This window comes from Lepus europaeus, chromosome 9, assembly GCF_033115175.1.
Source record: "Lepus europaeus isolate LE1 chromosome 9, mLepTim1.pri, whole genome shotgun sequence".
Classification (NCBI taxonomy): Eukaryota; Metazoa; Chordata; class Mammalia; order Lagomorpha; family Leporidae; genus Lepus; species Lepus europaeus.
The window spans coordinates 59806069-59818482 of NC_084835.1; the positions used below are offsets into that span (position 1 = coordinate 59806069).

Below are 12414 nucleotides of genomic sequence, written 5' to 3' on the forward strand. Positions count from 1 at the left end.
AGGGTGAATGAGCCAGTAGAGCGCTTCGTGGTTGTTTCACTGAGCGCACACCCCCTTCCTTCCCAGCCACCGAAACTGCTCCACTTACAGCTGACGCCCTCAGGAACCTTTACACCAAGTCCTTCCGCTCCGTGCACCTCTCAATGCTGGATTTCCTGGGCAGGTTTCAGTTCCCTGCTGGACTCAGCTCTGGCGTCCCATCCCTGCCCTCAGGTTGGGACAAGAAACACAAGACTCCAGGATGGGGCCAGCATTGGGGGACAGGTCAAGCTGCCACTTGGGACACCCACCTTCCCTATGGGAGTGCCGGTTCAAGTCCCAGCTGCTCTGCTTCCCAGGCAGCAGCCAGGAGACAGTCGATGATGGCTCAAGGGCTTGGGTCCCAGACACCCACATGGGAGACCCAGATGGAGCTCCTAGCTCCTGGCTTTGGCCAGGACCAGCCCGGGCTGTTGCAGGCATTTGGGGAGTGAACTAGTGGATGGAAGAGCTCTCTTTCTCTCTGTGTGTGTCTCTGTCTCTATCTCTACTGCTCTGTCTTTCAAGTAAGTGAAAATAAGCATTTAAAAAAAAATAGCTCACAGGAGCAGCGACAACGAAGATAATGTCCTCCCATACTCCAGGCTTCGCACACTCATGCACACACGCACACACACACACAGAGATGCTGCTCAAGTTTCAGTATGTTTGAGGAACGGCTTAACCAGAAGCTCCCAATTCTTCCTCCTCCCCTCTCCACTTTCCCTCACTATTAACCTCGCAGGACACAAAGCTGGGATATGCTTTTAGGACACTGATGTCTCTCTCCTTCTTGGTCTCTGCTAGACTCCCCCCACCTCCATGAAAATCATGATGAGCAAATCAAACCAGCACGCAGAATGCCTGCCTGTCCACCATGTGGCCCACTGGCCCTACTAGTTGCGGGGCCAGGGGTGAGGCCCTGAGCCCAGGGCAGCCGCCTATAACTCAGCCGGTGTCCTGCCACGCCCTCTGGGGTGAGACTGCTGCCCAAGGATGCATCTCCTGGCTCACGCAGCCAAACCCCAGCTTACGAGGGGGACCACAAAGCCTGGAAACACAGACCATCGTATTTTACTGCAGTGCAGCGTGAGAGCAGTAAATCATTTATTATGTCTGCGCACCTGTATTTCCAGACACTCTGGCTGCGGACTACTTAAACGTAATGACACACAGCACATCCTCACCCGCTGGAAGAGGAAGGCGGAGAAAGACGCCCTGACAGGAAGCCCTGAGGTGAGTGGGGGCAGAGGAGGGAGCAGCAGGGCACAGAGGGAGGACGGCGGCAGGGGCGGGGGCGGGGAGGATACTGAGCTATCCTGAGCCTTCTTCCCAATATGTGGCTGGAAACGCTAGATGAAATACAACAAACATTCACAAACAGCTCAGCTTTCCAAGGAATGAGAAAAGACAACTCCCCCAGCGTCAGCCATGAGTCAGGGAACAAGCGGAGCAGTCAGTACTGGGCACCTGTTAGGGGTTAGAGTGGGGGGCGGCAGAAGGCAGCAGCCTCCCAGCCGGGGCCTGAGAAGAGCGTCCCCTGAGCATTTCTCAAGGAGGGAAGGAGAAATCCTGCTCAGGAACCCGGGGTCGGGGGGGGGGGGGGGGACGATCACCCCGGGGGAGTACCAGTGCCCTAGGCCAATGGCACAAGCAGGCCTGACAGCCACAACCACAGGAGCCATGTGACACACAGCTCCAGAGTGGCATCAGGACCAGACGTCCAAGCCCAGGCCCCTGGAGCAGATCCAGGTGGACGTCTCCCCAGTAGGACATTCAGCAGACCCCGGGAGATTCCCGCTCAGATGACCTCATCACAAAATCCACTGGGAGTGAGTGAGCAAACCTGACCAATAGAAGGATGAGTAACGCCAAGGACTGGAAATAACACAACACACGGAAAGAGGCTGTGTGACCTCAAAATGCTTAAAGACTTGAAACAAGAAACAGTGATGATGGAGGAAAAAAGGAAAGCCTATGAAAACAAACTAGCAAACTTTTCATAAATCTAGAAGGTGAATTCACTGAGGTGAAAACTTCCTGAATGAATGAAACAGCGACTGTCCTCTTTATAAGACAGAATCGGTGACTTGGATAAGAATTGCATAAAATTACCCAGAAAGCAGCACACAGAGATGAAAAGGTTCATCTGAAAACAAAGAGAACATTCTAAAGTGACATGGAGGACAAAATAAAAAGGGCCAACCCGGGGCAGGCGCTGTGGTGCAACAGGTTAAGACAGTGTGGCACATTGGCATCCCACAGCCAACTACCTAGGACTGAGGCCCATCCACACTTCCAATTCAGCAAATCATGGACTTGGGCTGCTGCTGGATTAAGTTCTCGGCTCCTGATTTCAGCCTGGGCCAGCCTTGACTGTTAGAAGAAGCAGGGAGTGAACCAGCAGATGAAAGACCTCTCTCTCTCTTCTCTGTCACTCTACCTCTCAAGTAAATAACTCTTAAAAAAAAAAAAAAAAGGCCAACCTATAAAGGTCCCAGATCACTATAGGCTTCTAGAAGAAACACAAAAAATAAGGAAGAAATACTATTAAAAAAAAAATGTCACCACTAAATGCAATCCAATGAGTGAGAATTGTCCAGATTTCCTAAGTATAAACACTCACATTGACAATGAATGTTGAGCAAAATAACAATGCTTCCAGGTGCACCTGATTGAAATTACAGACTAACAAACATGAAAAGGCATGAAAGTGATCAGGAATGAGGACACCATTTACAAACATGAAAAGTCTCCTGACTGCAGACCTCTGAACAGCAAAACGAACCACAGGACAGCAGAGTATAAACTTCAAAGTGCTAGACTCTTAACCCAGCTACACATCTATCAAGACCGAGTCTGAACTAAAAGCATTTTCAGACAACACCACTTACTGGAAAAAGCTACTGAGAGGTTTATTAACAGATCAGCGAGAAAGAAACTGAACTCAGAAGGAAAACGTAATGCTCAAGAAGCAACGATGAGCAACCCACTGGGACATCTATAAATGCATACAAATGAGCACTGAGTGCTAAATCAATCAACCCGGGGGATGGTTTGTGGGTGGGAGGGAGGTTATGGGAGGAAAAACCGCTATAATCCAAAAGTTGTACTTTTGAAATTTATAATTATTAAATAAGTTTTCTTTAAAAATCAATCAACTCGGGGGAAGGCAATTTTATTGTATATTCTTTATGTTTTTAAATATTTATTTATTTCAAAAGTCAGAGTTACAAAGAGAGAGAGAGAGTAAGAGAGAGAGAGAGAAAGAGAGGTTCATCTACCACCTGCTGATTGACTGCCCAAATGGCTACAATGGCCAGGGCTGAGCCAGGGCAAAACCAGGAGCCAGGAACTTCTTCCGGATCTCACATGGGTAGCAGGAGCCCAAGCAGTTGGGCCATCTTCCACTGCTTTCCCAGGCCATTAGTAGGAAGCTAGGTCAGAAGTGGAGCAGCTGGGACTCGAACCAGCACCCATACGGGATGCCAGCATTGCAGGTGGTGGCTTTACCCGCTATGCCATAACTCAGGCCCGGGAAGATGATTACTGTAACATGAGGAACAGGAGTTGATTGAGTTGTAGCTTTCTAGATGTTTGCATTATTCAGGAGAAAGAACAGAGATGATAACGTTTACATTTCAAGTCAAACATACATGTTAAACATGTAAGAGTAATTTTATAAAAAAAAAAAAATAGAATGTGTAGCTTCCTAGCCAATAGAGAGAAAACATGAGAATTAAAAATTCAATCCAGGGCAGGCATTTGGTGCAGCAACTAGCTGCCCCCTGGAACACCCACATCCTAGCCCATACTGGAGTTACTGGGTTTGAGACCAGGCTTACTTCAAAATTCCAGCTTCCTGCTAACGCACCCCCAAGCAACAGCAGTGATGGTTCAAGTAGTTGGGTCCCTGCCTTCCAACAGAGGGGATCTGGATTGAGTTCCCCAGCTCCTGGCTTTGGCCTGGCTGGGACCTGGCTGTTTCAGGCATGTGGGATGTGAACCAGCAGATGGGAGGTTTTTCTCTATTTGTTTCTCTGCTTTTCAAAAAAAAAAAAAAAAAAAACCTCAATAAAAGAAAATCAACGAAAAATAGAAGAAACAAAGAAAAAGCATGGAAAACAAAGAGCAGATTGAGGCACAGTGGGTCAAGCCTCAGCCGGTGGAGCCAGTATCCCAAATAAGAGATGGCTGCTCTACTTCTGATCCAGCTTCCTGCTAACATGCCTGGGAAAGCAGCAGAAAATGGCACCCATCTCCCACTGCGTACCTCCATTAGTTCAAAGAGGACCAGAGGGCATGGTCACCTCGCACCCTTCTGAACTGCGCTCTGATTTAGCTCCAGGGTTTACAGGCATGGGGTGAGAAATCCAGCAGGGAGATGGGGCAGGCTGGGCAGCAATGGTCCCGCAGGTCATCAGAGTTGGGCCACTGAGAACCAAGGCAAGGCTGCTTAAGCAGAGAAGGACACTGTCAAAATCTTAGATGTAGAGAGAAAATCAGAAAAAGAAAAGACTAGAAACAGCATATATATAATGCATATTATCAGTCCATGGTGCCAGCCCTCAAATATTCATTTGAGGGGGATTGGTGAAAGTATGAATACAAGAGAGAAAAAAAGGCTTTTAATTGAGATTAAAATCCACATAACAGAAGCCAGTGTCGTGACACAGGTTAAGCCACCACTTGGATGCCCGCAGCCCTTACTGGAGTGCTGGCTGCGGTCCTGGATACTCCACTTCTAATCTAGCTCCCTGCTAACGCATCTAGGAGGTAGCAATTGATGGCTCAAGTACATGAGACCCTGACACCTATCTGGGAGACTTAGAAGGAGTTCCTGGTGGTTATAGGCATTCAAGAAGTAAAACAGCAGATGGAAGATATTCATTCTCTCTCTCTCTTTCTCTCTCTAATTCTACCTTTCAAATAAATAAATAGAAATCTTTTTTAAAAAATTAACAGTTTCATATAACATAAAAGTAACCATCGCTAAGTGTACGATGCTATAGCATTTATTGCATTCACAATGTGGTTGCAACCACTTCTATGTAGTACCTAAATATTTTCATCACCCCAATGGAAACCTCATCCCCAGTGAACAGTCCATAGTCCCTCTTCTCTCCTCTCTCCAACCCCAGGAATCTCTCATCCGTGCTGTCTATCTGAATACGCCTGCCTGGGTACTGGCTATAAATGCGATCACACACTGTGTCTGGCTTCTTGGACTCCGTCAGGTTCCAAGGTCCATCCCTGACACATCATGGAGCAGCAAGAGACTACAGAAGCACAGGAGCAGAACCTAAAGCTCTCGTGGAAGCTCGGTCCCCAGTGGAAGTGTGCAGACAGAGAAACCCTGAAGAGGTGCAACTTCAGGGAAGGTGCCTAGGTCACGGGTGCTGCCCTCCGAAGGGATCAGTGCTGGTCCCATCGAGTCGCTGAGTTCTGAGAATGAGTGAGTTATACAGTGAGGCCACCACACAGTGATGCAGAAAAGGAGCCCCCCACCAAAGGCCTAACAGCTGGGGCTACCCCAAAACTGTGAGCTATATACAAGTGACTCTGCTTTTCAAGCAAGGACCCAGCTCCAGGTCTTCTGTTAAAGCAAGAGCAAGTGGACTAACAGCAGGCAGAAGGATGTGGACCATTACACAAACAGGAGAGATGGACGGCACAGGCTAGGGAGAGGGGTGAAATGTGTCCTGGACACACAGCATCTCCAGCGCTGGGGAAAGTTTGTGTGGGATTTGCCCACCAGGCAGCTTAAGAGAGGAGGCCCCGTGGAGGCCACAGAGCTGCAGGGGCTTGGGGAGGCTTTTTCCCCTGTCCGCCGAGGCCGAGGGGGACACAGACATTTGTTCTTCAGAGACACACACAACGCGTGTGCGGCCCTCGCCTTTCCCAGGATGTCACATGCTCATTTATAAAACTCCAGAGCTGAACAATGGAGAGCAAGGCTCCGAGCAGGGAAGACATCGTCCTCGGCGCTACAGGAAAGCGACTGCATCTGCTCCGGCTTTTGTAAAAGGAGCCCATTCACAGCGCCAACAGCTGGCATCTCCCAATAAACACCTCCTCTACCACCTCCAAACCTTGCATCACTAGGGGCCACCACTCTCTGTTTCCCGTGTAACCTCCCAGCATCTAACCCTCCGGAGACTTCCGTCAGCTTTACAAGTCTGGTTCAGCTATGCAGTCCCACCAGTCGGGCTGCAACTCTAGAGGTAAAATCCTTATTTCACCCCCGGCTGAGTAATCCCTCTGAGTAACTTTAACCCACAGCGGGAGGTGGCAGGTGGAAGGTGGGAGGTGGGAGGAGGTGACCCCTCTACCTCTTCCTCATCTCCACAAGCCCACAGCAGCCTCCCTGAAGATCCTTGTCCTACCCTCGTCCTACCCCGGCCTTGTCTTCAGCGTCAAGAACAGCAGTCATCATTTCTTCCTCCAAAGAGATGCCAGGTCCTACACAAATCCATTTAAATCTACTCAGAAGAATCTTTGCTTGCCTAAATATATACGAGGGCATCTCAAAGAGTTCAAGGAGGGGTGGGCAGTTAGGCTAACGCTTAAGATGCCTGCTCCCCCACCTGGATACCTGGGTTCCACTCCTAGCTCCAGGTCCTGACTCCAGCTTCCTGCCAAAGTAGTCCTGGGAGGCAGCAGGTTCAAGACTAGGTTCCTGCCACCCGCATGGGGGACCTGGATTAAGTTCCCAGCTCCCAGCTCCCAGCTTCAGCCCTGGCTTTTGGAGGAGTGAACTCTTGGATAGGAAGAGCTCTCTGCCAATGTCTCTTAAATAAACAGGTAATTTTTTAAAAGTTTATAGGAGAGTAGAATGAAAAGGAAAGTTTATTTTGACACAGAAAAACGTGAAATCCAAGCATAGCTTTTCCATGATACGCATTTTCCATGAACTTCTAGAAGACTCCTCAAATGCACACACTTCAAAATGTCTGCACCAAAATTAACGTCTTTCCATCTTCCTGCATACTTTATGAGGTGCCCTCATGTGTACTCATGTATGTTCGTATTTCACACGCATATTACATAGCTGCACACAAACACACCCATGCCAAACCTCTAAATACACTTCTAAGCTGTGTATTTTAGGATACAGAATTCTGTACACACAAGATTTCCTCCGCCTGCCAGGTCAGGCTCAGCCTGGAAATCCTGGGAAGGAAAGCGTCCTGGCCCCATCTCCAGGCAAACACAGACAAAGGGAAAAGAACGGAGCAGAGCACCAGCAACTGGGAGTGCAGAGGGACGAGATGAGACCTCGCCACCACCATCAGGCAGTTTGCGCTGGGCCCGGGGCAAATCACCTGTAGGCTAAGCGCCAGGGATTTGCCGGGCACTGAGGCAAGTTCTCAGAGGCAACCTCTCCTCTCCCGAAGCCTCCTTCTACCCCAGGTCGGCGCTGGCCACCCAGGCTCCGGGCTCTCATCCTCTCCCTCGTAGGGGCCAGGCACGGGGACTCCACCGCCAACTGGACAGCCAAAACCTCACCCCTGTCCCACACAGCTTGGCATTCCAGAAGGGCACTGTGAAAGGACGGGATGAATGAAGGTCAAGAATGAAGACGGCTGTGAGCACGGGGGCAGGGAGAACCCACGATGGTGGCGGCACTTTCTGCTTTGCCATAATTCCTTCTGCTCACCGCGCCAGGCTGGACCGCACAGCCCCAGTCTCCAGCCCCAAGCATGGTGCTGGATGGCTGGATGGACAGCGAATGGCAGGCTGAAGCAGGAAAATGAGCCAAAGAAGAAATGAACTGCTAAGTGAGGCCGTCGGCAGGTGACACGCCAGCCGGGAGCAGCGTCTTCCTGCCAGCACCAGGAGTTTCTAATGTCATTGTCACAGATCTGCAGGACGCTTTCCAAGGAAACACTATACTCTAATCTCATAATGGAAATCAACAAGAAAACAGGATGCGCACTGCCATACACAAATGAAAAAGTATACATACCTATATGTATATATGTTCATTTTCTAGACCACTTTGCTGAACAATCATACTCTAAAATGTAAAAAGATCTATATTTAAATCTTATCAGTTGAATAATATACATAGGTAGCATACGTACAGCTTTAATAGATAATCATAATATATTTTCTGGCTCACTGGAAGAAAAGATTCTTAAAAAAATAACAACCTGGGTTTTACTCCTGGCTCCTGCTCCCAATTCCACCTGGGGACAGCAGGTGGTGGCTCGAGTGATTCCAGCCACCCACACAGAAGACCCAGATTGAGATATCAGCTCTGGGCTTTGGCCTCATCTCGGTGTCGATGTAGGCATCTGGGGAGTGAACCAATAGGTGGGCGCGCTCTGTCTCTCGAAGTAATAAATAAATAAATAAATAAATAGGAAAGAAAGAATGGAGGGAGGGAGGAAGGAGGGGAGGAGGGAGGGAGGGAGGGAGGAAAAATCTACTGCTTAATTCTGTGCTCTGGTAACACAGAATTAGACACCTCACGGGAATGAACAGCCAGCCGATCTGAATGGGGATTATTAGACCAAGGGCAAGTACTTCAGGCCTTGCAGGTAACATGCAGTCTTGCCTCTAGTCTTCTTTGCTTGGGGAGGGGGTGGATTTATTTGGGTGCAGTTTTGTTTCTTTGTTTAGAATGCTACAGAGTTGCAAAAACCATTCTGAGCTCTTGAGCCAAACATGCTCTTCATCATCTACCGTGCCCTGTTTTAGAGCACACAGCAAGTACGGGACCCTGCGCATCCCAGGCAGCTAACGGCGCACGGGCGAGGGAGGAAGGCTAGCCCGCGGCAGGGTGGTTACCTCCTTCAGTCTCTCCAGCTCGTTCTGGAGGGCCTGCTTGGATATCTCCACTTCAATCATCTGCTGCCGCAGAGTTTCATTTTCGTCCTCGGCCTTCGCACGCTTTTCCTCCACAGTCTCCAGTTCGTGGTGCAATCTGACAGACACGTCCTTGGCTACCTGCATCCACCACACGGAAACAAACCATCAGGGTGGGAAGCGCCATGCCTGCTAAGGGTAATTCAGACAACCGCAGAGGCCAAAGTCACTGGGAGCTACAGAGTGATGCTGATGAGCTAGGACCTTGTCGTAGTTAACAGACCTGTACCTAAAAGGAGGGGGTGTTACCGCTTGAGCATCCTTAAGCCAAAAGCCTGTAATTCAAAACGTTCTTCTGGTCCCCTGGATTTCAGATCAGGGCTATTGGACTCATGGTTTAAAACAAGAAGTCAATATTGTTAAGTGGGAATGTAGCTTTCATCTGGACCAAAAAAAAAAAAAAAAAAAAAAAAAGAGCCACTTTGCATAACCCTTAAAAGAAAATCACAAGAACACCCACGCTCACAGGCTGTAAGTGATACATTCAAAACCTTAATGATACACAAATAAACATTTCTGTTCCCCACAGCAATACTGAACATGCCTGCTAAAAAAAAAAAAAAAAAACCCGTCAGCTAATTCTGTGTGCAGGTGTTCAGCACGGTCAAGTTCTAAACTCTCTACTCCAGGGTGACAGAAAGTCTGAATGTTCAAGCAAGTTAAACGTTTTCACTTTCTGACGGCAAATGAGGCAAGGAAGTACGTAAGACAAATATAAATCACCCTTTATCGTACAAAATGACATGTTGTGAGTGACTGATAACCGACAGAATTACGAAGACTCTTTCCCCATCATGAGAGGCTAGATGAGATTTCACAAGTACTCCCTTCACAAGGAGGACACCGTGCATAATTCATCTCTAGATAAATGATTTGATAATCAGGTCCCGAGAGCAGTCTTGCTGCCCACGGAGAGAGCAAAGGACATAAAGTCTAGGATTTCATCGCCTCATTCCCATTTCTGCCAGTGGTTCTCAGAGACAACTGGGTAGGATCCTGTGTCTTCAGTTAAGTCACACCACACAAGTTTCACTTGAGTTCCGAAAATTTCAGGTTTTGTGTATCCTAGAAAACTAAGTAACAATAAAAATGTTGAGTGATATGGACAACTTTTACAAAGTGGCCCTCAACTGAACCAATCCAGCTCCCTGGGAAAGCGGTGGAAGACAGCCCAAGTATCTAGGCCCTGCCACCCATGTAGGAGACGTGGATGGAGTTCCAGGCTCCTGGCTTCAGCCTGGCCCAGCCCAGGCAGTTGTGGCCATCTGGGGAGTGAACCAGTGGATGGAAGACATCTCTCTCTCTCTCTCTCTCTCTCTCTCTGTAACTCTGCCTTTCAAACAAACAAACAAAAGAAAGTACTATTTCTATCCAATTGTTGGACTAATTGGCAGGTATTGATTCTTTCTATTGTAGATCCATTAAATCTGGGCCGGTGCTGCGGCTCACTAGGCTAATCCTCTGCCTTGCGGCGCCGGCACACCGGGTTCTAGTCCCGGTGGGGGCACTGGATTCTGTCCCGGTTGCCCCTCTTCCAGGCCAGCTCTCTGCTGTGGCCAGAGAGTGCAGTGGAGGATGGCCCAAGTCCTTGAGCCCTGCACCCGCATGGGAGACCAGGAGAAGCACCTGGCTCCTGCCATCGGATCAGCGTGGTGCGCTGGCCGCAGCGTGCCGGCCGCGGCGGCCATTGGAGGGTAAACCAACGGCAAAAAAGGAAGACCTTTCTCTCTGTCTCTCTCTCTCTCACTATCCACTCTGCCTGTCAAAAAATAAAAAATAAAATTAAAAAAAAATTTTAAAAAAGATCCATTAAATCTGATTTTTTTAAAAAAACTTTTTATTTTTTTATTTTTTGACAGGCAGAGTGGACAGTGAGAGAGAGAGACAGAGAGAAAGGTCTTCCTTTGCCGTTGGTTCACCCTCCAATGGCTGCCGTGGTTGGCGCGCTGCGGCCGGCGCCCCGCGCTGATCCGAAGGCAGGAGCCAGGTGCCTATCCTGGTCTCCCATGGGGTGCAGGGCCCAAGCACTTGGGCCATCCTCCACTGCACTCCCTGGCCACAGCAGAGAGCTGGCCTGGAAGAGGGGCAGCCGGGACAGAATCCGGCGCCCCGACCGGGACTAGAACCTGGTGTGCCGGCGCCGCAAGGTGGAGGATTAGCCTAGTGAGCCGCGGCGCTGGCCTAAATCTGATTTTTTTTAAAGTTTATTTCAGGGGCCAGTGCTGTGGCACAGTGAGTTAAAGTCCCAACCTGCAGTGCCGGCATCTCATATGGACCCTGGTTTGAGTCCCAGCTGCTCTATTTCCAGTCCAGCTCCCTGCTAATGCACCTGGGAAAGCAGCAGAGAATGGCCCAAGTCCTTAGGCCCCTGCACCCACGTAGAAGACCCAGAAGAAGCTCCTGACTCCTGGCTTCAGATCAACTCAGCTCTGGCCATTGCAGCTGTTTGGGAAGTGAACCAGCAGATGGAAGACCTCTCTCTCTGTCTCTACCTCTCTCTGTAGCTCTTTCAAATAAATAAAATAAATTTTTTTTAAAAGTTTATTTCAGTTTATATTATGACCAGTTCAAATCTCAGGTTGTCAAAGTCATATAAACCCACCTAATCTATAAGCCATAAAGTAAACTAAGAATGTCTACACTGAGACTTGTTAAGGCAGACAGAAGCACTCTGTATGCGAGGTCTGAGGCTGTATCTTCAGATGGGACCCGGTCCCCGGCAGCCCTCCTGGCTTTGCCCGCACCATCAGGCCCTCTCCCCGACTGACCTTCAAGTCCTGCTCCAGGCTTCTGATGAGCTCGCCATCCACCTGCCCGGTCTCGGCCACCTTCAGGCTCTTCTGCTCGGCTTTCCTGAGACGGTACTGCAGGATCCGGCAGTTTTTATTAGCGCGGTCCAGTTCTCGCCGGAGTTCCTGCAGCTGGTAAACATCTTCCTCCAGGTAACTGTCTCTCATCTCTTCCATCTCAGCTCGGAGCTCATCCAGCTCGTCCTGTGCAGACAGAGCAGACGTAGCAGCCAAGTGCATCGGAAAGGACACCGTCTGCCTCTCCGCCCCACCCTGGTCCTGAGTGCTGAAGGCCGAGTCCCTGCAGCCCAGCCACCACCCCTCGCCTGGCTGGCCTCTGTAGGCTCCCACCGCAGACAACATCACCCCATGTCTACTGAGCTCTTGTAGGACCCGAACCTAGAAACCACTCCGGTTCTGTGTTGCAGTCTCCTGGAACTCATCCGCTCCCAATATATCCTTACATAATCATAGATAAAATAAGCTCTGTGGATAATTAAACTTTTAGATTCAAACCAAACACCAATTTAAACCTGTATCTCGGGCCAGCGTTGTGACACAGCGGGCTATTGCCCTGGCCTGACGCGCTGGCATCCCATATGAGCAACGGTTCAAAACCTGGCTGCTCTACTTCTTTTTTTTTTTTTTTTTGACAGGCAGAGTGGACAGTGAGAGAGAGAGAGACAGAGAGAAAGGTCTTCCTTTGCCGTTGGTTCATCCTCCAATGGCCGCC

The 12414-nt window shown here is 49.3% G+C and overlaps 1 protein-coding gene across 2 annotated transcripts in view; it reads right to left on the reverse strand.

Annotated features, from left to right (window-relative positions):
* The window catches only part of MTCL1 (microtubule crosslinking factor 1), a 132689-nt gene that overhangs the window by 108171 nt on the left and 12104 nt on the right, over nucleotides 1-12414 (reverse strand). For both annotated transcript variants that reach the window (XM_062201373.1, XM_062201374.1), the window contains exons 2-3: nucleotides 11661-11885; nucleotides 8815-8973 (exon numbers count right to left, since the gene is read on the reverse strand). In XM_062201373.1, coding sequence (XP_062057357.1) covers nucleotides 8815-8973; nucleotides 11661-11885 — 384 coding nt within the window. The remainder of the gene's footprint in view (nucleotides 1-8814; nucleotides 8974-11660; nucleotides 11886-12414) is intronic.